The 26,368-nt window shown below is 41.7% G+C and overlaps 1 protein-coding gene across 3 annotated transcripts in view; it reads left to right on the forward strand.

Annotated features, from left to right (window-relative positions):
- rnf111 (ring finger protein 111) overlaps positions 1-26,368 on the forward strand; it is a 149,114-nt gene that overhangs the window by 25,218 nt on the left and 97,528 nt on the right. For all 3 annotated transcript variants that reach the window (XM_070858372.1, XM_070858373.1, XM_070858374.1), the window contains exon 2: positions 22,187-23,092. In XM_070858372.1, coding sequence (XP_070714473.1) covers positions 22,267-23,092 — 826 coding nt within the window. In that variant the 5' untranslated portion in view covers positions 22,187-22,266. The remainder of the gene's footprint in view (positions 1-22,186; positions 23,093-26,368) is intronic.

The raw sequence follows: 26,368 nt of genomic DNA on the forward strand, positions 1-26,368 counted from the left end.
TTTTTCTATGTCAACAAATCTTTGATTTATCTATGTTGCTGTTAAGCCAGGAAGATCACCTGTTCAATTCCAGAGCTGTACTGAGTGGGTTGATGCCACCCAGAGGTAGTGGAGTCAGAATTGGCCTTGGTATTCTCAGGCTTTATAAGTGGGGGGGAAATTCAGATAGTGGTCCCAATTTCTGATTGCTATTCAGTGACTCTTGCTGGAAAAGGGTTATGTTTAGTTGCTTCAGATTCAATTTAATGTCCTTTTATTGCTATTTTTTAAAAAAAATCTATATTTTGAAAAAATCTTGCACTTCTACCCACAAACCTTAGTTTCCATTTGCACAATTTTTGGTCGCACTTTTGTGTCGATATTTACCATTGTAAATTGCAATCAACGTTTCCTGTTAACTTTTGCTATGTCAGGTGTCACTGTGTACTTGGAGCTTGTGGCCGTTGGGTGGCTCTGTTTCTGGGCAAGGTTTTGAAGTGTCTCCTAACTGGATCGTCATCTTATCTGTCTGTGTGTGCGTGCGTCAACTGACCACAGACAACACTACATTCAGAGTCTGGCACATAGTGCCTCAAAGGGAATTGGGGGAGGGGTAGAATTCTCAATAAAAAATTAAATGGAATTATCCATGTTTGTCGCCATTGTCATAAATTTAGCATTCTGCCATTTAGGATTGTTTTGAATTCATTGAGGTTTAATCCATGAAAGCGCCTGTATCCTCCCTCAGCATTAAATAATTTAACTGAAGCTGGTGATCTGAGTTTTATTTTTAAATAATTAATCAATTAAAAAAAATGATATACAATGATTTTGCGGTAAGAATAACAGTGAGGCTATCAGCCCTCACTTACGGTGTAAATCGGACAGCAACTTCCACATGTGCAGTTAAATGCAGACATCAGGAAGTTGCGGTCCAATTGACCCTGCTCCTCCACAAGCTTAATTACACTGGTACCTCACTGTGGAGACTGCATTCAAACACTTGAAGGTCGTGAAGTTGCAGTACTTACAGACCATAAAAAGTTACAGAATGCTGTGGTACAGGGGGATCTGGGTGTCCTCGTACATGAAACACAAAAAGTTAGCATGCAGATACAGCAAGTAATTAGGAAGGCAAATGGAATATTGGCCTTTATTGCAAGGGGAATGGAGTATAAAAGTTGGGAACTCTTGCTACAAATGTACAGAGGGTGTTGGTGAGACCACACCAAGAGTACTGCATACAGTTTTGGTCTCTTTATTTAAGGAGGGATATACTTGCATTGGAGGCAGTTCAAAGAAGGTTCACTAGGTTGATCCCCGGGATGATTGAGTTGTCTTATGAGGAAAAGTTGAGCAGGTTGGGCCTGTACTCATTGGGAGTTTAGAAGAATGAGAGCTGATCTTATTGAAACACATAAGATTCTGAGGGGGCTTGACGGTAGATGCTGAGAGGATGTTTCCCCTCGTGGGGGAATCTAGATCTAGGGGGCATAATTTCAGGATAAGGGGTCGTCCATTTATGAAGGAGATGAGGAATTTCTTCTGCTCAAAGGATCATGAATCTTTGGAATTCACTACCCCAGAGAACTGAGTCATTGAAGGCTAAGATAGACAGATTCTTGAACTATAGGGAGTCAAGTGTTATGGGAAACAGGCAGAAAAGTGGAGTTGAGGCCACGATCAGATCAGCCATGATCTTCTTGAATGGCAGAGCAGGCTCAATGGACCGTATGGCCTACTGCTGCTCCTATTTCTTATGTTCTTGTGTTCTAGAGCTTGTCCATTCCGGCACAGACACAGTGGGCCAAATGGATGCCTTCTGTGCTGTATCATTTGATGATTCTATATTTAACACATTTTTAACAGCATGATAAGTATTGATTACTGCCAAGCAACTTCTCTGGCGCTGAAAATTTACTTTTAAGCGTAGTCTTATTCCTTCAGATTTTAATTATTGGAGATTTTTTTAAATTAGGACATTTTACTTTCTCTCTCTCTCTCTCTCTCTCTCTCTCTCTCTCTCTCTCTCTCTCTCAAACCCATCTTTCTTTCCCTTTCTATTTTGGTTTCTGTTCATGATTTTACATTGAATTAACTTTTCTAACTTACACTTCCTGGTTTAGATTCTGCGTGGCCCAGTGAGGATCCTTAAATCTGCTTGGTTGAGGAAACACACTGTTGCTTTACCTGTTCACAGAGATCCTAAATCCCCTGTAGAGGGGTGCCACACAGAAATAGATCTCTAATTACTGTAAATTGCAACGTAAGAGCCCAATAAATGTCTGTAGGCAGCTATAAGCCTAACGAGCGGTGAGCACCGTTCCTTCGCTGCAGACTGCAAAATCCGAGCAATTATAATTATAGTCAGATAATTTTCAACATTGTATTTCATATAAAGGATTTTAAAAATGAAATTTTAATTATGATTTTTTTGCAGCGTACAAATTAATAAAACAAATCTTTATTTTGCTAAATTAATATGTAGGCAAATATTTAGCAGTTACTAAAACTTGTAACGTGCATTTATAGTAAGATATTTTGTTCTACATTTAAACTAAGTGCCAACTTGCTTTAGTGATGGCACATTTGCCTCTGTGTTCGTTGCGAGGTTCTGGGGTTTAGTCCCACTCCAGATTTTGTGTGCACATAATCTAGGCTGACCTTTCAGTGCAGTAGTGAGGGAGTGCTGCATTGCCGGAGGTGTTGTCTTTCAGATGAGACATTAAACTAAAAGCAGGAAGCTCTACCAGTGTCCTGCATTCCTACCTTTAAAAAGGATTAACTAGTCATTTAGCTTTTTTGCTGTTTGCTGCTGGGTTTGCTTGCAAAACAACTGTGAGTACACTTCAAAAAAGTAACTTGTTGGCTGTGAAGTACTTTGGGACATCTTCAGAATGTAAAAGGCACTATACATTTGCAGATTCTTTCAAACATTTATACAAAGTTACCATTTTTGATGAAATTCCAAAAGTTTGTTACAATCTAAGTTTATGTGTAACTTTATTTTTAGATTAGTTTGAGTAATTATGGCTTCCATATGGAGGTTTCAGGCAGACTGTGAGCAAGGCAATGTCTTGCACCAATGAACTCTGTTATTATGCCAGTGTGTTTGCCTCCATGGCAAATTTCAAACAACTGCAGTGCTAATTCTATTTAGCATTTTTAATGAATTGTAATAGCTTATGTTAAAGTACATAGATAAATTGTTGTTTATGGGTTTAGCAGTGTGATATTATCACTCCATTTATAAAGATGGCCATCCTTCATAAAGCGGCATCTTTTTAAAATAGTTTTTGTTTTAGATAAGTATAATTGAAACAGCTTCGGGGACCACAGGTGCAAAATATAATTTTTAAAAATGGTTAGAAGTTAAAGAAAGGAAGAGTTGCATTTTATATAGTGCCTTTCATGATCTCAGGACATCCAAAAGCGTTTTACAGCCAACGAGTTATTTTTGAAATGTGGTCACTGTTGTAATGTAGGAAATGAGGCAGCCAATTTGTGCACAGTAAGCTCCCACAAACAGTAGTGTGAAAATGACCAGATTATCTGTTTTAGTGATGTTGATTGAGGGATAAATATTGGCCAGGGCGCAGAGAAGCAGCCCTACTTTTCTTGGAAATTGTGTCATGGAATCTTTTACCCGAGGGCAGATCTAAGATGATGTATAGCATAAATGAGTGCTGAATGGATTGTAACTCTACGTTTCTGTTTTATGTACAACTTGACCCTTTATCCACAAGAAGATAATTTGGAGGAAGAGTGGAACCTGCAGGGTTAAGAAGTGTGTGTTTTTCTTTAGTTGTTCTTGCATGTACTTACTGCAGCAGGTTGGAACCTCTCTGCAGATCAGCTGGAGTGACGGTTCTGAATGAGAAGCCCCAATGTTTTAGTTGTTGTCCTTGCATGTAGCCTAGCAAATTAAACCAGGTGGTTGAGAACGGAAGGAATGCATAGCTGCAATCTGTTCTGCCATGCCTGTATTAAAACTGCAGCTCTTCCGGGGTAGAGAGAATAATATTCTGCTTAAATTCGATTTGCTTTTTTAAAAAAAAGTTTAACAAGTAGAAAGTAGCATTCAAAGTTATCTAGAACCACCAGTTGAGTTAAGTTTATAGAAAGTGGTGGTGCCATTTCACTATACTTTTAAGGAGAAAGGATTCCACAGCAGTTTTGTTTGGGTAGCTGTACTGGACTAGAATCATGTGTTCTTTCTGCAGCGACAAGCTCAAAAGCAAATCGTGTCTGACGGGATGTCTTGCATTCCTTTGACTGCACCCTTCTCATTTATTTGTTTCAGTTTATCATTTATCTCTCTCAATACCTCTCACTTCATCTTGGTTCAGTTACTGTTGAGGTGTGACAACCTTTTCTGATTCTCCCATCATTAATACAGTGCTATTTCATTTAGATTTTAACTTTGCAGAATATGTTGGAGTTGCCAAAAACATTTGTTTTAATTGTTTGTACTAAGGTAACTTTCTTCATGTTTCAAACAGTGATACACAGCTGGGACTGAGTGCAAGTCCATTATGAAACCGGCTAGTCGTTGTCGATGGGTGCAGTCATCAAGTATGTGGTCTGCATCTTCTAACTGGTCACAGCATCAAAGAGGGGAGTCACGAAGGCCCCACTTGCAGTCATTTGCAGCAAATCTGATCATTGTACATCTGAAGCAATTTAGCTTTACCCACAGATTTCATGGTGCGAGATTGTTGGATCTGTCACTGAATAGACATTGGTTGTTTGAAGCTTATTCTTCCCACCTAGTATGCCATCTGTTGGTGACATCTAAGTTTCTTAGAAGCATTGTCCAAACGGATGCCTTGAGCAAAGACGCTCAGTGGATTAACCACATCTTTAGACAGGGATAGAGGTGGCTTGTCTTGTACAATGGAGCAGATACTGCAATGTAGCCTTTCATCTGATTCATGAGGGGCGATATTGGACGGAACCGATAGCTAGGCCAGGTTGGTTCGTCTCATAGTACCTGTTATGATACACATGGTTTCATTCAGCTAAGTGTCTATTAGTCCTGTGTGAGAAAAGCTAAGCCTCATTGGGGAGCAATACTATGCCCAGAGTTTCGGTTGGGGCCTTAAAAGGTTGAGTGTGCGTGGCGGCATACCACTACAAGGTACAGCGCGAGCCAGTTCAGGAGGGCGACTGGATTGGACATCACCATAATCCAGGTCGCTGAGTGGAGCGTGGGCAGGTACAGCAGAAGCGGCAAGGTCGGGGCGAAGGAGCAGCGAGAGATTGTAGAGGGACGTGATTGGGGCCCAGGAGAGGCGTGAGTTCGGGGCCCAGAAGAGGCGAGGGCCCAGGGGCAGCCCACACTGCGATATATATGCGCACTAGGTCTGTGCATCAGAGCAGGTCTCCAGTTGTCTTGGTTAATCCTGCCACTGGACAAAGACCAAGCTCTATCAAGCCCGTGTGGTGGCTGGTGTGCAATGGCCACCACACGTTTTTTTAAAAAATCCATGCACAGGCATCTTCCACCCTTCAACATGTAGTTTGGGACCTGTAATACTCGTTCCTTCATTGAAACATCTTTTTGGCGTGAAAGCAAGTCATCCTTGACACGAGGGACCACCTAAGAATTGTCTGTGCATTGGCACCTCGGGTTGTACCAGCTATTTTACTGATCCAAGTTGTTTCTTATCATTATTTTTAATGTGATCTTGGTAAGGTGTTCCTTCAAAGTCATAAATATAAGATAGTCATTAATGAATGCAATTGGAATCAGGGGAAACATTTTTACCCAGAGAGTGGTTAGAATGTGGAACTGGCTGCCATATGGAGTGGTTGATGCGAATAGCATAGATGCATTTAAGGGGAAGCAAGATAAGTACACGAGGGAGAAAGGAAAAAAGGATATGCTGATGACGTTGGATGAGGTAGGGTGGGAGGAAGCTGGTGTAGAGCATAAACATCTGTGCTGTAAATTCTATATGTAATTCAGGAAAGTGTTGAGCTGTTTGTTATCCTTTGTTTGGTTTAGATGGAAAAAGCTGGAAATTGTCTTTTTGGCAGTTGGTATAAGTTTCCATCTTTTACAAGAGTGGGCTGTCTCTTTCATGTCAGCATTCAGGACTTCAAGGGACTGAAATCCTGATACTATACTGCCAGACAGCTGCCACATGCATAAATAAAATTCCTGTCAGTGGTGTTGGGAAAGTCATTTATGAAGAAGTTGAAAAATGTCTTCCTATCCTTGAGGTAGACTGCTATTTCAGGACCTTCGTGAGTTGCTTTTTTGTCCAAGTAAATATTGCAACTAGTTGTCTCTCAGCAGAAGTTTCACAGCCATGACAGCCCATTGTAGTAGGACCAATGACAGTTTATACAGTAGGCCTTTGCCAGATTTTGCCGTACACATCAGTAAAATCATGAATATTGCGCTTGCCTTCTGCCTGGTCTGGAAGCCATTTTCGATGTCAGTGAGAACGCCAGCACTTGGTCACAGATAATGTGGTTTGGTCTGAAACCTGCTTGATCTGCACTCAGGATGTCATCAATGGTGAGGGCAATTCTTTGATGGTTACGCTTTTCAATTAATTTGTAAATGCAGCTTAACAAAGAGTTGGAGCGGTAACTTGATGCAAGTCGATGGTCTTTCTCAGGTTTGGGGGCATGGCGATTGCTCTACACCAGGTATTAAGTGTCATTCTCCTGGATGACTGGATAGAAAGATGACTAGCCAGTGTCTTAGTTTTTCCAGGTTCTTGATGAAGCCAACAGGCTTTACCTGTTACAAGTGTTTTGATCGCCCTATTTCATCTGCGGTGAAAGGCTGGAAGTCTTTGGTTTCAGATGTGCACTGTTTGTATTGTCGTTATTTCTCCACCTCTTCTTCAAAATTTTTGTCTTTATCCGCCTTTACACATTTATCAGTGGGGTAGCAATGCTGTTTAGAGAGATGGCACTGTGCTGGAGGGTTCTGGGCGACATCAAGTTCCCTGATTAGCACCCAGGCTTTCCAGTTGCAGCTTAACATGTTTAGTAGCCTGCTCCCATATTGCTCTTCTACACGCATCCAATTTGTCTAAAAGGTGTGTGACAATGTCTGGATCACCACTTTCTTTATATTGCTTGAGGAGTTCTGTTTGCTCCTTCTCTAGGTAGGGCATGTAGATTTAATAACAACCTCTTGGAATTGACTAGGTGGCAGCTTTGCAAATGGCTTTTGTGAACTATATGTAAGCTTCTTCAGTAGGGATGCTGTGCTGGATACAAGTATTGTAGCGGTCAGTGAATTGCGTAAAGCTCGGCCAAATTGTTTTCCAATAGTTCCAGCAAAGGTTTTTATTGGTGCTCAGAATCGGTATGGTTGCTCCAACATTAGTAAGGATTGGACAATGTTGACCATTATAATGTATGCACCTGTGAGTATGCTCACAGGTTTGCAGAGCCGTTGAAAATTTTAATTTGACCGTCTAAAGTTTATTTTGTATATTGTGCCGTTTTCAGTCCCCCCCCCCCCCCCCCCCCTCCACCTTTTAGCTAGGGGCACTTGTGTTTCAGCGCCCTCAAAAAAAAACAAGGGGGCACTTGTTTGAAAATGTTTGGTGTGTGTCCCCCTTTAATGAGGGGGCACTTGATTTTCTGTTTTTCTACAAAAATAGTTGTAGAGCTGTTGATAACTAAAATAGTTGTAGAGCTGTTGAGTTGGGAGTGGCTTAGCCAGTCACGTGATGTTGACAAGACTCCATAAAACCCCAGCCACTTGGGTTCAGAGGATCCACGATGAGGCCTGGTGGATGAACTGGTAATGTGTAACGTGATTGTTAAACCTTTGCTAATAAACCAACTAGTTCTTAATAGCAATGTGTTGCTATTAATTCTTAAGCAAAGAACCCATGAAGCAAATACATTACAACCATGTGGAAAGTATTTTTTCTTTACACTGCTTATAACTTGAAGTGGACGATTGCTTGTGCTAGTGATTAATTTGAGATCTGGAGAGCTGCCTTGCTTCGTCTGGTAGAATGAAAAAGTAACCTGTTGTTTTGGGTTATGAATGAGGTGAAGGTCCTGCAGCATGACCCAGTCCAAAAGGTCAACTCCATTTTGATCTGACTATGTATTCCCAAGTGGTGCAGCAGCTAGTAAAATCTCCAACATAGCCGGCAGGGTTGGGGATCTTAGGAAAAATATTTGACGAAGGCCAAGGCTATCTCTTGGAGGCTTATACACATTCACCATTCTGAAATAGTTGGCTCTCACACGATCAGAGTTCCAAATTAGATGAGTGGTATGTGTCAGCAAGATCTGCTCTAACATAAGTAGCACGGCCATATTTGCTATGCAGGGGGTAACTCATAATGCAGCTACGTTCCCATTGTATCTTAAGTATCCTGCTTAAGTAGGGAAAACCAAAGCTGCAACTAAAGAATGACTTGCATTTATATAGTGCCTTTCATGACCACTGGATGCCTCAATGCGCTTTACAGCCAATGAAGTACTTTTGGAGTGTAGTCACTTTTGTAATGTGGTAAAGAAACGCAGCAGCCAATTTGTGCATAGCAACTCCCACAAACAGCAGCTTAACTGTCTTTGTTATGTTGATTGTGGGGTAAATATTGGCCAGGATACCAGGGATAACTCTCGCTCTATTTCGAATAGTGCCATGGGATCTTTTACGTCCATCTGAGAGAGCTGACGGGGCCTCGGTTTAACATCTCATCCAAAATACTGCACCTCTGACAGTGCAGCACTCCCTCAGCACTGCACTGGAGTATCGGCCGAAATTTATGTGCTCAAGTCCCTGGAGTGAGATTTGAACCCACAACTTTCTGACTCAGAGACGCGTGTGCTACCCATCATCATCATCATCATCATCATAGGCAGTCCCTCGAAATCGAGGAAGACTTGCTTCCACTCTTAAAAATGAGTCCTGAGGTGGCTGAGCAGTCCAAGACGAGAGCCACAGTCCTTGCCACAGGTGTGACAGTTGTTGTGGGACTGGTTTGCCGTACGCTCTTTCTGCTGCTTGCGCTTGATTTCTGCATGTTCTCGGCGGTGAGACTCTATGTGCTCAGCGCCCTCCCGGATGCACTTCCTCCACTTAGGACATTCTTTGGCCAGGGACTCCCAGGTGTCAGTGGAGATGTTGCACTTTATCAAGGAGGCTTTGAGGGTGTTTGAGAGCCACAGTTGACACTGGAGACACTGACACTAGAGAGCAAATTTTTCTGTTCTTGGCCAGCATAGATTCTCAGGCAATCTCAGAGGGCAATGACTCTCTGAAAGAAATACTTCCTAACGTATAACCTAACTCTTCGCCTACATATATTATACACATTTCCCCAGTTCTTCAATCCATATCCCTCTCAAAAAACCTATCCAGTGGTTTTGCTGAGTGAGTGCAAAATATTGTGCAGTAGATATATATTTACTGTGAACTAAGTTGAGGCTGTCTAAAGTCATTTCACATCGGACCTACAGTCAGTAGAGAGGAGGTATTCAGTACATCTGCCTGACCGAGGACACCACTTAGTCCCCAGATCCCACCAACACATTAAGAGCATAACCTTTGCAATGCGTAGGCTCTTTGAATGTGAGGTGTGCTTTCTCATTGTATGTTGACTATTTTTGGATTACAATCCTCCCCTTTTTCTTTTTGCCCTTTGTTACCATATGCTTCAAACTTTGAAGTACAGGATGTATTCAGATATTCCATTCATATGTATCATTTTCACTGCAGTAAGCTATGTAGATGCAGCTACACCATAGATTCGGCTCTGCTACTAATGTATGTGATGTAGATTGTAGCAATGAAAGCATATTTTTTCCTGTGAGAGTTTGTGTTAAATTAAAACAGCAAGGATGCTGAGGCAAGCTTTATGTGACATTTTTAAGCCACACTTCATATCAGAACATAAAGAATAGAACAAAAAAAAGACCATTCTGAGTTTAAACCAGTCTCCCCCCCCCCCCCCATCCCCCCCCACAGATGATACAAACTATTTCCGAAGGCCCCTCCCCTCGCCTCATAATTAATTGTGCAGAAATGATATCTATGTAACCTTGCATCATTTGTTGATGCTGGCAGCCTTCCTTGGGTTGACATTTCCCCATTTGGAAGTAGCAGCGTTGTGCTCTCTCCAGTATTTGATCATCTTTGCTTGTACTTCTCTATATAATCATCAAGATCACAAGATAAGTGATGGGAGTCATTCATAGCTCATCCATCCAGAAAGACTTAACTATCTCTCTCCTTCCGCCTCCACTGCAACATCCAATTCACTGGAGATATACTAGATAAATGTTCAACTGTTTTGGAGCTATGGACCAAATACACGCTTCAGAAACAATGAATGGGCTGCATATAATTGCACACTAATGTGAGTCCCCGTACACACACATGCAAGGCTCCCACATAGTGTAAAATCCATCCATACACTATATTGTGAAACCCCTGTAAAGAAAAAAAGGAAGTCCCTTAAAAGTGAGAGAACCTGTAGTCTTTGGGAGCATCATCTGAGCCATCCATGCTCAGGAGATTAGGGGCTCAAGTTTAGGCCTGAGTTGCTCCTATTTTTTTGGAGCAACTAGTTTAGAATGGAGCATCTTAAAAATTGCAATTCTCGACATTTAGTTTGCTCCAGTTCTACTGAGTTAGACTAGTTCTATTTTAGAACAGATTTGTTTTTTGAAAAGGGGGCGTGTCCAGTCACTTACGCCTGTTTTGCAAGTTTAGGCAGCGAAAACTTACTCCAAACTAACTTAGAATGAAGTAAGTGTAGATTATTGTACGCTCAGAAAAACCTTGCCTACACTTCGCAATCAGGTGTAGGGAATGAGAGATGGGAGGATGTTTACAAACATGAAACATGTCACTTTTACAAATAAAGAGCCATCATCAATAATGATAAATAAAACAATAAATCAATCAAAAAAATTTTTTACATTTAAATTATTAAATTATTAAAAAATCAATAAATAAAAAATTACATTTCTACTCACCGACTGCAGCACTGGGAGCCCTCCAACAGCGTGCTGGGACGGTCCCCCCCTGTCTGTCAGTGTCTGTCTGTCTCCCTCCCTCGGTCAGTCTCTCCCTCCCTCGGTCAGTCTCTCCCTCCCTCGGTTTCTGACAGCGAGGGGTGGGAGGAGGAGGGAGTGAGGAAGTGTGGGGAGGGGGGAAAGAGGAGACGGGGTGGGGGGGCGGGGAGGAGGAGAGAGCCAGAGCGGGGTGGGGGGGAGAGGAGAGAGCCGGTGAGGAGAGGGGTGGGGGGGGGGAGAGGAGGGAGAGGGTTGGGGTGGGGGGTGAGGGGAGGAGGCGGGGGGAGCGGGAGCGGACCTGAACTGGGGGGGAGCTGGAGCTGAAGATAAAGAGGAGGGAGGCTAGAGTCCGATCTTCGCCGCCCCAGTGAACCCACTCGGCCAGGGCTAGGGGCGGCGTGCTTCAGGCCCCTCCCACGCAGCCTCGGCGGCCTGGAGCTACGTGCATGTGCAGAGGTCCCGGCACTGTTTTCAGCACCGGGACCTGGTTCCGCCCCCCACAGTTTGTGCTGCGCTGCGCCGCACCAAGGGCTTGCAACATTCCAGCAGCGGGGAGAATACCGAGGTAAGTTTTAGGCGCGGTTTTTGTTCTAAAAGGTCGCCGCAGCTCACGGAGTTGCGCCGTTCTAAGCGTGGGGGCAAACTTGGGCCCTCAGAAGGGGAAATTTGTGGCTGATCCTTGTGAGCACAGGCTGCAGCAGAAAGAGGCAGCCAGTTCAGAATCCTTCACTGCACATACCTCTCTGCGTGAATTAGAGATTCTATCTAATCCTGACAGATGAATGTTGGTGGAGCTGTTGAGAGCTGTAATTGGTCTTACCTTTTCCATACATCCTTTGCCTGCTGTGCATCTCAATGCCATACACAGCAAATATAGAGGAAGCAATTGAGACATTTGCCAATCAGATGAAGTAATGCATGTACCAGATGTTGACAAACAGGAAATATGAACCTCTTTCCCACAGGCCTACCACTAAGTCACCCCAAACTCTATTGTCAGGTTGACTGCTGAATGAGGTCTTGCAGCCCACAGGCCTCCACCCAATTTCTACAGATACCTGCCATTACCTGCAGGAGGAGATGATGTACCTGAGTGTTAGCCTGTCTTTTCTCTTCTCGGGTGCTGATGGATTTGCTGAGCACATCCATCTATTTCTCTGACTTTTGACCCTCTCCCCCCATATTTTTGTATTTTTTGAGTATCCGTCCCATGCCTATTCGCCACCTTACTTAGCTATTGTCATGCCCCTTTTTTTTCTTTAATGGCTTTTCATTACTTCACATCTTTATATAATATATCATCCATCATTTTTTTAAAAACAGGTTGATGGCTATTCAATTCATTTGGTACTGATGAGAATCAATAACCAGAATTCTTGATTTCTACCTGTTTGTTCTACTCTCTTTCTCTGACCTCCCCCATTTGTTTTGTTCAGTCCTATTAAGAACCTGACTTATTTTCCATTTTCCAGTTCTGATGTTGGGTATTCGCACCCAAAATATTAACCTGGCTTTTCTTTATTCAGATGCTGATGGATCTGTTGTTTATTACCACTGTTTTCTGTTTTTATTACTATATTAGTTTGGGTCGTCTCTTGCAAGCTTAAATATGGAATCTTCTTTTGTCGTCTCAGTGGCAATGCGTAATATCAAGCTCCAATGTGCTGATTTCACAATTTCAGCTACAGTAGGCAGTAGGCTAATGGGCATCTCCCCAGAGAGAGGGGGCAGTTAACATGGAAGGGGTAACAATTGGTTGACTGAGAGCTGAGTGATAGTGTACAACTCTCTTTACCTCTTGATAATCAGGCTTCAAACATAGCAAGAACAAAATATTTTCTCAAATTAGGAACAGCACTGCAGACAATCTAAATCCAGTTTCTAGTCTGTACTATGAAACAATTTGGCAGTCTCCTTGAGGTGTGACACGGATACAATGGCTAATTCTGAGCTGGAAGTATCACACGGCAGGAGGTGCACTTAAGGTTGAGGTTTATAATTAGGGAATTGTACTGTTGGAAAAAAAAGTTTCCCTGCTGTGGACGTGCAGAAATAATTTGTTTCTGACTCTCTGCACTTCTCAGCAGGAGAACCAGACTTCCTTTGTGTGTATGTATTTAGATATTAGAGTTTGGATTTAGAAAGTATTGTGGGACAATGGGATCATATCCAGGTAAATCCAGTCCCATGTGTGCTTTCAATAATTTTTTTAAAAAGTAAGCTATCAACAAATGCTGCTTGTCAGCAAGCCCAACTAATCATTTAGCTCGTATTTCAGTAAAGTGCTAAAAGTGTACTTTGGCTTTCATAATTTTAACATTTCTTGATGACAATGGGATGGAAATAATAATCGAAACCTAACATTTTGGAAATATAAAGTGCATCTATCAGCATCTGAAAGTGGAAAAGGTAAATTAACATTTTAAGTGTAGACCCTTGGCTGATTCTTTCTAATTCCCTTGTTATTTCTATGCTTGTTGCTAGTGTCATTACCTATAATGACAAAACCTACGCATCTTTGTCAGTTTTTGACGGTAATAGAAATAATAACTAATATTGAATTTGAGGGCCCTCAAAATATAAGAACGATATCCTGTTTATAATTTTTCAAAATTTATTCTCGGCTTGTGGATGTCACTGGCAAGGCCGGCATTTATTGCCCATTCCTGGTTAACCTGACTGACTGGCTTGCTTGGCCACTTCAGAAGGGAGTTGAGAATCAACCACATTGGTTTGGGACTGCAGTCCCATATAGGCCACACCAAGTAGGGCTGGCAGGTTTCCTTCTCTAAAAGGTATTCGTGAACCATTCGGGTTTTTTAAGCAATCCCAACAGCTTTATGGTCACTTCTGCTGATAACCAGCTTTTTTTAAAACAAAGTCTCAAACTGCCGTGGTGGGAATTGAACTTGCGTTCCCTGGATTATTTGTCAGGGCCTCTGGATTACTCATCCAATAACATAACCACTACACCATCGTACCCTGATGGTAGAATTCTAAAAAAGCTCTTTGAAATTGGAGTGGAACTTGTAGTATAAGGTCACTAAGCAAATTAAAACTTGAGAATAGTAAAAGCAGCCCTTTCTTCCTGATCCAGCACTTAAGTCTGTGCAAGGAGAATGTGCACCCAGGTGATAAAACGGCCATAGCAAAGTTGAGTTGTTCTCAGCAAAATGTGGCATGTTAGTCATCAAGGTAAAGGTCTGACTAAAGTTCCATTAGCTGGCATGAATCAAGCCTGTACAGGATGTGCTTGAATATATTCATCCCATGTTATGATATGGTTTGTAACTTTTTGTTTGCTTAAGTAATTTTTTTCTCGCTGTTTTCTTATCACTTGTGGAAGGTCTATAACGTGTGAATAGAGATGTACATCAGTAGACAGAGTTTTAAGAACATAAGAAATAGGAGCAGGAGTAGGCCATACGGCCCCTCGAGCCTGCTCCGCCATTTAATACGATCATGGCTAATCCGATCATGGACTCGGGTCCACTTCCCTGCCCCTCTCCATAATCCCTTACTCCTTTATCGTTTATCATTTAGCAACTGTCTATTTCTGTCTTTAAATTTATTCAGTGTCCCAGCTTCCACAGCTCTCTGAGGCAGCAAATTCCACAGATCCACAACCCTCTGAGAGAAGAAATTTCTCCTCGTCACAGTTTTAAATGGGCGGCTCCTTATTCCAAGATTATGCCCTCTAGTTCTAGTCTCCCCTATCAGTGGAAACATTCTCTCTGCATCCACCTTGTCAAGCCCCCTCATAATCTTATACGTTTCGATAAGATCATCTCTCATTCTTCTGAATTCCAATGAGTTGAGGCCCAACCTACTCAACCCCCTCATCCCCGGAATCAATCTTGTGAACCTTCTCTGAACTGCCTCCAAAGCAAGTCTATCCTTTCGTAAATAGCGAAACCAAAACTGCACGCAGTATTCCAGGTGTGGCCTCACCAATACCCTGTACAACTGTAGCAAGACTTCCCTGCTTTTATACGCCATCCCCTTTGCAATAAAGGCCAAGATTCTATTGGCCTTCCTGATCACTTGCTGTACCTGCATACTAACCTTTTGTGTTTCATGCACAAGTACCCCCAGGTCCTGCTGTACTGCAGCACTTTGCAGTCTTTCTCCATTTAAATAATAACTTGCTCTTTGATTTTTCTTTCTGCAAAAGTGCATGACCTCACACTTTCCAACATTGTACTCCACCTGCCAAATTTTTGCCCACATTTAGTCTATCTATGTCCTTTTGCAGATTTTTTGTGTCCTCCTCACACATTAATTTTCCTCCCACTTTGTATCGTCAGCAAACTTGGCTACGTTACACTGGTCCCTTCTTTCAAATCATTAATATAAATTTTAAATCGTTGAGGTCCCACCACTGATCCCTGTGGCACCCCACTGGTTACTGATTGCCAACCAGAGAATGAACCATTAGTTGTGATGGAAGTCCTTCTGCATTGAGTCAAGATTGTGTGTGCTTATATTTGTCGTTAAATTTTAGTTTTGTTCATTGCAAAGTGGTATCTGGTGACTTGCAATAGCATAGTTGCAGTCAGCTGATTATTTTTCCTGTGGATGTTTGCTCTTTATAGTCAACGTTGACTTGAAGCTCGAGCAAGGACTGCTGAAAGTTGTGCTTGGAATGTAGGAGGACCATTTGGTATGCTTTTGGCTTTGATCTGCTAATAGATATGTCGGCAATAAAGTAAACCTTCTCTTTCTTCCTCTCCTTTAACCCCCCTCGTTTCTCCACCCACTCCCTTTTAAACCTAATTTATCCACTTCCTGACCTTGACCATAATATTCATCAGGAGATGCTGTCTTCCCCTAATATTGGTGTAATCCTACCAGTAACCTACATGTGCAATTAGACAAATTTACACGGTACTGCAATGGTAAAAATGTGAGAGATAGGTGAGTCTAAAGATTGACAATTTCATAATTTCCAATATTTCAGGAAAGTGTAATGCTGGTATGTGATATATAAACTGTGAAAGCATGCAGCAGTATAATTAGATTGTAGTTTTCAAACTTGGGTTATGTTTGCAGAGACTGTTGTGAGCTAATTAACATCAGGCTGAAGTACAGGTGGTGGGAACTTGGACTTAAATTTATATCGCGACTTTCACGACTTAGGAAGTCTGACTGCAAAACGCCTTCGATGAAATACTTTTGAAGTAGTCACAGTTGTAACGTAGGAAACACGGCAGCCAATTTGCACAGCAAGCTCCCACAAACAGCGATGTGATAATGGCCAGATAATCTGTTCTAGTGATGCTTGAGGGATAAATATTGGCCAGGAACCGGGGGGGATCTCCCCTGGACTTCAAACTAGCACCATGAGATCGTTTACATCCACGTGAGGAGTCGGATATGAGGCCTCAGTTTTAACATCTCATTTGAAAGGCAACACCTTCATCAGTGTAGCACTCCCTCAGTATTACACTGAAGTGTCAGTTTCGATTTTGTGCTCAATACCCTAGAGTGGGACTTGAACCCATAACCTCCTGACTCAGAGATGAGTGTTCCCGCTGACGCCTTAATTAATTGAAAGCATCTCACAAAAGCATATTGGTTTAAGTTCCTATTTTTCTGTAGCAAATTAGGAAACCATACACTAAGACTAGTGATGACACTTATTTAATGTAGTATACCTTATGTTAATTGGAAAAATGGGTATTTACTGTACCTATCTGAACATCCTTTTGTCAACTTAGCAGAATTTGAGGATTTTATAATTCAAGTTTAAAAAAGGGTGTGGGAGAAGAAAAAAAATTCTCTGCATCATCTACCAGTAAAGAACCCGATTTTCCTGCAACATATTTGGTTACTAGAATATAGCGCTGTTATCTGATCAATTATTTAACATATATTGGTACCAATACCCCACAGGAAAAAAATACACTTAAGCTAATATGCTTTACTGTGCCAATATATTTTTTTGCCATTATTTGTAATTTTTCATGTCAAATTGCACCCATCACTGCCACTGACAGTACATAGAAACATGGAAAATAGGTGCAGGAGTCAGCCATTCGGCCCTTCGAGCCTGCACCACCATTCAATAAGATCATGGCTGATCATTCACCTCAGTACCCCTTTCCTGCTTTCTCTCCATACCCCTTGATCCCTTTAGCCTTAAGGACCATATCTAACTCTCTCTTGAACATCACTCTTGTGTTGTTGAGCTCAAAACACTCTCTTCTGACATAACCTTAGTTGAAAGAACAAAACTATAATTGTATTGCTGGGTGTACAGTTCAGTCTGACATCGTCTGGAAATTCCATGAGTTTTACCAAAATCCTGTATAGTTAATAGTTCAAATTGTAACAGCACAAGTGCCTCTCCAAATTTCTGCGTAACACTAAATTGTACACATCATTTGGCAAACAGAAAATGGATATTGTTCCATAGGAAAATATGAATCATTTTATGGACAAGTTTTAATAAGTATTATGAAGTAAGTGTCTGATTCTGATCTGAGACTATTATATAACATGATTCCTTATGTGTTTTCACCTTCTCTTCTAGAAATGTAAATGTTATTCCAAATACATGATTAATTTGAAACGGCAAGGGTCTAGTGAATATGAACATTGTGCAATAACTAGTCTACAAATCAGTTGGGTGGGTGGGTGCATGGAAATCATTTTGAACCACGCTGTCTATTAGCCTGTGGTCAGTTTTTATACTTTGGTAAAGCATGGTAGTCATTCATTTTATACAGAGATTGTCATGTTTCATGGATGTTCACAGAAGACCCTTTTGGTTACATGTGTGTTATTAGTTTGATCATTATTTTGATGCCACAAAGGCAGTTCTTGCCTAGATTACATTTTATACCTGCAGCATTTGCGCCATGTTGCATGCTGCTGTACATGCTGTTTCCCTATTGCTGCTGAGAACCAAGCTGAAACAAATTGATGAGAAGCAGATATCCATTGAAAGTGAATAATTTTGAAAAAAAACAGATGAAAGTAAGAAAAGAGAAATTATAATATCAGTTGGAGGTAGGAAATGCAGTGTTACAGATTAGAGAGATTGGCACAGGTGATTCGTACTTGGGTGTGATCTGGGAAGGAAGTTGGAAGGGTTGAAAAACAATTAAGGTGAATCCTTGTGTTAAGCAATGGGATGTTTGTGTTGGGACAGTGAAAATAGTCCAAAGCAGTACAATTAATGTTTATTTACTGCACTTACAAAGTAGCATAGAAACATAGAAAAAGGTGCAGGAGTAGGCCCTTCGAACCTTCTACCATTCAATATGATCATGGCTGATCATGCAACTTCAGTACCCCATTCCTGCTTTCTCTTCATACCCCTTGATCCCTTTAGCAGTAATGGCCACATCTAACACCCTTTTGAATATATCTTAACGAACTGGCCTCAACAACTTTTTGTGGTAGAGAATTCCACAGGTTCACAATTCTCTGCGTGAAGAAGTTTCTCCTCATCTCGGTCCGAAATGGCTTATCCCTTATCCTTAAACTGTGACCTCTGGTTCTGGACTTCCCCAACATCGGGAACATTCTTCCTGCATCTAACCTATCTAATCCCGTCAGAATTTTATATGTTTTGATGAGATCCCCTCTCATTCTTCTAAGTTCCAGTGAATATAAGCCTAATCGATCCAGTCTTTCTTCATATGTCAGTCCTGCCATCCCGGGAATCAGTCTGGTGAACCTTTGCTGCACTCCCTCAATCGCAAGAATGTCCTTCCTCAGATTAGGAGACCAAAACTGTACACAATATTCAAGGTGTGGTCTCAGCAAGGCCCTGTACAACTGCAGCAAGACCTCCCTGCTCCTATACTCAAATCCTCTCGCTATGAAGGCCAACATGCCATTTGCCTTCTTCACCGCCTGCTGCACCTGCATGCCAGCTTTCAATAACTGATGTACCATGACACCCAGGTCTCGTTGCACTTCCCCTTTTCCCTAATCTGTCACCATTCAGATAATATTCTGCCTTCATGTTTTTGCCACCAAAGTGGATAACCTCACATTTATCCACATTATACTGCATCTGCCATGCATTTGCCCACTCACCTAACCTGTCCAAGTCACCCTGCAGCCTCTTAGCATCTTCCTCACAGCTCACACTGCCACCCAGCTTAGTGTCATCTGCAAACTTGGGGATATTACATTCAATTTCTTCGTCCAAATCGTTAATGTATATTGTAAATAGCGGGGGTCCCAGCACTCAACCTTGCGGTATCCCACTAGTCACTGCCTGCCATTCTGAAAAGGACCCGTTTATTCCTACTCTTTGTTTCCTGTCTGCCAACCAGTTCTCTATCCACGTCAATACATTACCACCAATACCATATGCTTTAATTTTGCACACTAATCTCTTGTGTGGGATCTTGTCAAAAGCTTTTGGAAAGTCCAAATACACCACATCCCCACTGGTTCTCCCTTGTCCACTCGACTAGTTATATCCTCAAAAAATTCTAGAAGATTTGTCAAGCATGATTTTCCTTTCATAAATCCATGCTGACTTGGACTGATCCAGTCACTGCTTTCCAAATGCAGTGCTATTATGTCTTTAATAATTGACTCCAACATTTTCTCCACAACTGATGTCAGGCTAACCGGTCTATAATTCCCTGTATTCTCTTTTTTTTAAAAAGTGGGGTTACATTAGCTACCCTGCAATCCATTGGAACTGATCCAGAGTCTATAGAATGTTGGAAAATGACCACCAATGCATCCACTATTTCTCGGGCCACTTCCTTAAGTACTCTGGGATGCAGACCATCAGGCCCTGGGGATTTATCGGCCTTCAATACCATCAATTTCCCGAACACAATTTCCTGACTAATAAGGATTTCCTTCAGTTCCTCCTTCTCGCTAGACCCTCGGTCCCCTAGTATTTCCGGAAGATTATTTGTGTCTTCCTTTGTAAAGACAGAACCAAAGTATTTGTTCAATTGTTCTGCCATTTCTTTGTTCCCCATTATAAATTCACCTGATTCTGACTGCAAGGGACCAACATTTGTCTTCACTAATCGTTTTCTCTTCACATATCTATAGAAGCTTTTGCAGTCCGTTTTTATGTTCCCTGCAAGCTTACTCTCGTACTCTATTTTCCCCCTCCTAATTAAACCCTTTGTCCTCCTCTGAATTCTAAATTTCTCCCAGTCCTCAGGTTTGCTGCTTTTTCTGGCCAATTGATATGCCTCTTCCTTGGATTTCACACACTCCCTAATTTCCCTTGTTAGCCATGGTTGAGCCACCTTCCTTGTTTTATTTTTACGCCACAGGGGTGTACAATTGAAGTTCATTCATGTGATCTTTAACTATCTGCCATCGCCTATCCACTGTCGACCCTTTAAGTATCATTCGCCAGTCTGTCCTAGCCAATTCACGTCTCATACTATCGAAGTTACCTTTCTTTAAGTTCAGGACCCTAGTCTCTGAATTAACTGTGTTACTCTCCATTTTAATGAAGAATTCTACTATATTATGGTCACTCTTCCCCAAGGGGCCTCGCACAACAAGATTGCTAATTAATCCTCTCTCATCACACAAGACCCAGTCTAGGATGGCTTGCTCTCTAGTTGGTTTCTCGACATATTGGTCTAGAATATCATCTCTTATACACTCCAGGAAATCCTCCTCCACCATGTTGTTACCAGTTTGGTTAGACCAATCTATATGTAGATTAAAGTCACCCATGATAACTGCTGTAAGATTAGTTGTAGCTTTTGAAACTTTCAGTTGTTAAAATTTGTTGTACTGAAATTTTAACTATATATAATGAATCCAAAGGAAAATATAGATTATAAACCTATAGCGAATTTGGGAACGGTGAGACAAGCAATAATAGATCTCTGGTATGACCAAAGCCTTATCAAATTAGAGATCGTGAGAAAAGAAAAGGCTAATTTCTTACTTTTGAAGTGTAGTTACTTGTTTGATTTTTAAGCAAACACAGCAGCCAAATTGTGCACAGAAAAGTCCCAAAATCAGCAATCAGACAAATAACCAGATAATCTGCTTGGTGCTGTTGGTTGAGAAATAAATGTTGGCCCGGACACCAGAAGAACTCCCTCCACTCTTCTTCAAATAGTGCCATAGGATCTTTTATGCCCAATTTCTCATCTGAAAGACAGCAGCTCCAGCAATGAAATGCTGCCACAGTACTGTACCAAAGCGTCAACCTGGATTGTGTATTTAAGTCCTGGAGTGGGGTTGGACCGCGATCTTCTGATTCAAACATAATGTTAATTTTAAACCATATAGTTGATGATTGTTAATTTGGAATTTTCTAGTACTGGTATCAATAGATTACATTGTATTTACAGCACAAAACAGGCCATTTCGCCTAACTGGTCTAGGCTGGTGGTTTATGTTACACAGGAGCCTCCTCCCATCCGACTTTTTCGAACCATATCAGCATATCCTCCTGTTCCTTTCTCCGGCATGTACTTATCTAGCTTCCCCTTAAATGCATCTGTGCTACTCCATTCAACTAGTTCATGTTGGAGCAAGTTCCACATTCTAACCACTCTCTGGGTAAAGAAGTTACTCCTGAATTCATTATTGGATTTATTACTGATACTTTTATATTTATGACCCCTAGTTTTGAACTTCACACAAATGGAAACATCTTCTCTATTAGGTCATCCCTCAACCTTCTCTATCCTAGAGAATAGAGCCCTGTTGGTCATTCCTGAGTTCTAACCTCTCAGTTGTGGTGGTATCCTTGTAAATCCTTTTTGTAGCTTCTCCAGTGCCTCTATATCCTTTTTGTAATATGGAAACTACTACTCAGATCAGATATGTATGGCAATATATATATAGGTTGAACCTCCCTAATCCGGAGCCCTTGGGACCTGGCCTCTTCTGGATAAGGTATTTCTCTGAATGAGGGTTGGTCACATTAAATTGGCTGGTACAGGTACTGAGCAAGGGGATATTGAGGCTGGGAGTGCAGCAGAGAGATCATGGGGTGTGTGGGGGCAGTGGCTCGTGGGGTCAAGCCAGCAATTGTGGAAGTCGGCAGCGAGGAAGGACTTCAATTTGTTCATGTCTGAGTTCTGCGCAAGCGCCACCCGGTAGCCGGGAATGGTTCTGGACGATGGGCGGTTCTGGATAAGGGAGGTTCAACCTGTAGTAGAGTATTTATCTGTCTTATAAGACCATGACTAACAATATTTTTTCTTCTGTCCTATTTTTTCAGACCGTAGGATATTAAAGACCACCCAGTCCCTTAACGGACTTCTGGATGTAACTCTTCTAAACTAGACATTCAACCTGGATATGAAGACTGAGATAACACCTGATGCACCCAAAAGACAGGAGACTGCAAAGGGGGCATTGATGAACCCTGAGCCAATCCTGGCAACAAAAAGTTTTAGTACAGACGTTGAAATGATTGCAAGTAAAGTTGGAAATGACTACTCTCATATTTGTGATTCTGGAAAGCGGATAAAGGACATGAATGGAAACAGACTAGAACAGGAAAAAATGATTGTTGTCAGAAAAAAACGTAAGAGCCAGCAGGCTGGTCCCTCAGAAACTCAAAACTCTGATTTCAAAGATCGCCAGGGTAATGTTGGTCTGAGGCCTCGCATACAGCCTCAAGACCATGCAGACGCTTCTTCTTTTAGTGACTGTGTTTCATCGCCTTCTTCGAGTCTACATTTTGGTGACTCTGATACAGTGACTTCAGAAGAAGAGGAGGAGATTCCAGACAGACATTCCCAGGCAGTATTGAGTGGCACAAGTAGAACAATTCATTCAAAAATGCACAAGTGGCCTAGGTCTGAGCAGGAATCTATATCAGGGATCTTAATCAAGCGACCTTGTCTCCCAAACAGCAGTCTACGAAGGCCTCAACAGAGGAAGAAATTTACAAAACCCAATCCTTCTCAGCGGACTCAAAAGCAAAAGGAACGGATTTTATTGCAGAGGAAGAAAAGGGAAGTGTTTGCTCGCAGGAAGTATGCCTTGTTGCAAAGTTCCAGCAGTTCAGGCGATAATGACCTTAGTAGCGAATCCTCCTCCAGCTCTTCCACTGAAGGGGAGGAGGATTTGTATGTGTCGAGGAGTGAAAGCCACCAAAATAGTACAACAGTTGCCTCAGGTAAAACTTTTTTTCTAGAAGTTGAAAAATGATGGACATGAGTTTGTACACTAAGTAGTAACTGAAGAAGAACTTGCCACTTTTTTTTCAATTGCAAATGGCCTTTCATTATTTACTACCAACTGTACAATTAATTACATGTCCATTATTGGTCTTAAATCACAACTTAAAAGATATTTATGTTTAGTTTATTTCAATATTTCCAGAAATTCTGTTTATACCCTCCCCAATCTTTACCCTTTCAATGGTTCAACTCTCTATGATATCACAACACCATTTGAATTCGAACACTCAGTTTCTGATTTCCTGGTGCATTTGCTCTACAGTGGTAGCATCAGTGTGAATCATTGGCCTGGATTTTGTGCTGGGTAATGACGGCGAACTGTCAGCCATCGCCATCATCACCCCTCTGAAACTGAGCGCAGCTTTAGGATTTAGCGCATGCGCGTGGAAATCCTGAAGTTGCGGTCAGCCATTCACTGCTCCAACACCGGCTGCACCCAGCCAGAAATCCGTGAAATCCAAGGAACTGATGCATACCTGGGCTTTTTCACGCTCCTATCACTATTCAATGTTGGGCCTTGTGGAATAGGTGTAACTGGGTTTTAACAGCATATTGACTGCTAAATAACCGTTCTGGCCTTGAAAAACTAATTTTTATATTTGTGGAATATCAAATTTCTCCTTTTATGATAAAACATTTCTACGGTTTATTTATTGATTTCAGCTCTTGCCTTAACCTCGTGTATGTCCCACTCTTTATTTCTCTATCTAACATTTTTTTTAAGTTGGGATAAAAGTTGTTTTTCATTTTTTGGTTTGCTGTCTGTGGGAATGCTTTAATGTGATGTGCTTCGACAGCTTGGTGACGTTCCGGCTGCATCGAGCTGGGATTTTCCTATTGTCAGCATTGCAATCAATTCCACGTCAAGAAACCTCAAGTTTTTTGTCTCAAATCGTGAGATCTGTGTGGGCGGCTTTCTCCGAGATCAGCGACGAGTGCCTTCATTTCACCGCTGACCGCAAATTATGGGCCAATGTTTAAAAATCGAGTGCCTGGTCCTGACCTGACTCTGAAGCAGACTGGCAGAAATTCATTGCAGTGTAAATGATGCTCGGTGTTCAAATGACAAAACTTCAACATTTTTAATTGTATATAGTCCAGTTTAGACACTACAGTGAAAATATAAGATCCACTAGTTGCATGAACAGATGAGAATGCTGAAGATGCACAAGTAATATTTTCACAATCAGCAAACGTGGTTGGTTTAATCTGTGAGAAGTAGTGTTGTGTGTGGACAGCAACTCCTTCCTTTGGAAAAGGAATTGCCTAAGAACCACCATACAGATAACCAGCTTTGAGCTGTAGTAGGTTAAATAATGATATGAGCAGAGCATGAATTGAACTTATGTAATCTGTAAAAATAGAATCTATGCATAACCATATAAACATGTATAGCAGCCATAAAAACAGCAATGTGCATTTATGTATTATGTTTACAGTAGAAAATGCTCCAATGTGCTTTGTAGCAAGGGGAGAAAATTACTTGAACAAAATGTACAATAAGCCCTGGAGGAGAGTGTAGACGGCGTGATTGCAAAAGATGGGTTTTAAAAGGTAGAGAAAGAAGCAGAGAGGTTTGGAGGGAGTTCAAGAGTAGCACCAAAACCGGCGAAGGCTGTGCCACAATGGTGAGACGAATGGAAGGAGGATAAATGAAAGGATGTGTAAGAATATAAGAAATAGGAGCAGGAGTCGGCCATTTGGCCCCTCAAGATTGCTCCACCATTTAATAAGATCATGGCTGATCTGATCATGGAATCAGCTCCGCTTCCCTGCCCGCTCCCTATAACCCTTTACTCCATTATTGCTCAAAATTCTGTCTCGTTAAATATGTTCAATGACCCAGCCTCCATAGCACTCTGGGGCACAGAATTCCACAGATTTACAACCCTCCGAGAGAAGAAATCCCTCCTCCTCTTAGTTTTAAATGGGCGGCCCCTTATTCTGAGACTATGCCCCCTAGTTTTAGTTTCCCCTATGAGTGGAAATATCCTCTCTGCATCCACCTTGTCGATAAGATCACCTCTCATTCTTTTGAACTCCAATGAGTATAGGCCCAACCGACTTAACCTATCTTCATAAGTCAACCCCCCTCATCTCTGGAATCTACCTCGTGAACCTTCTCTGAACAGCCTCCAATGCAAGTATATCCTTCCTTAAATACGGAGACCAAAATTGTACACAGTACTCTAGGTGTGGCCTCACCAATACCCTGTACAGTTGCAGCAGGACTTCTCTGCTTTTATACTCTATCCCCCTTGCAATGAAGGCCAACATTCCATTTACCTTCCAGATTACTTGCTGTACCTGCATACTAACTTTTTGTGTTTCATGCACAAGGACCTCCAGGTCCCTCTGTACTGCAGCACGTTGCAATTTTTCTCCATTTACATTATAATTTGCTTTTCTATTTTTTCTGCCAAAATGGATAACACCTCATTTTCCCACATACTCCATCTGCCAAATTTTTGCCCACTCACTTCGCCTGTGTATATCCCTTTGCAGATTTTTTTGTGTCCTCCTCACAATTTGCTTTCCCACCCATCAGCAAACTTGGCTACATTACACTCTGTCCCTTCATCCAAGTCATTAATATAGATTGGAAATAGTTGAGGCCCCAGCACCGATCCCTGCGGCACCCCACTCATTACTGTTTGCCAACAGGAAAATAACCCATTTATCCCGACTCTCTGTTTTCTGTTAGTTAGTCAATCCTCTAACCATGCTAATATATTAGCCTCAACCCGTGAACTTTTATCTTGTGCAGTAGCCTTTTATGTGGCACCTTATCGAATGCCTTCTGGAAATCCAAATACACTACATCCACTGATACCGCCCCCATCCACCCTGCTCGTTACATCCTCAAAGAACTGCAGCAAATTTGTCAAACATGATTTCCCTTTCATAAAACCATGCTGACTCTGATTGAATTTTGCTTTTCCAAATGTCCTGCTACTGCTTCCTTAATAACGGACTCCAACATTTTCTCAACGACGGATGTTAGAATAACTGGCCTATAGTTTCCTGCTTTCTGTCTGCCTCCTTTTTTAAATAGTGGCGTTACATTTGCAGTTTTCCCATCTGCTGGGACCTTCCCAGAATCCAGGGAATTTTGGTAGATTATAACCAAATGCATTCACTATCTCTGCAGCCACCCCTGGGATGCAAGCCATCAGGTTCAGGGGACTTGTCTGCCTTTAGTCCCATTATTT

This window comes from Pristiophorus japonicus, chromosome 17 (assembly GCF_044704955.1).
Source record: "Pristiophorus japonicus isolate sPriJap1 chromosome 17, sPriJap1.hap1, whole genome shotgun sequence".
NCBI lineage: Eukaryota > Metazoa > Chordata > Chondrichthyes > Pristiophoridae > Pristiophorus > Pristiophorus japonicus.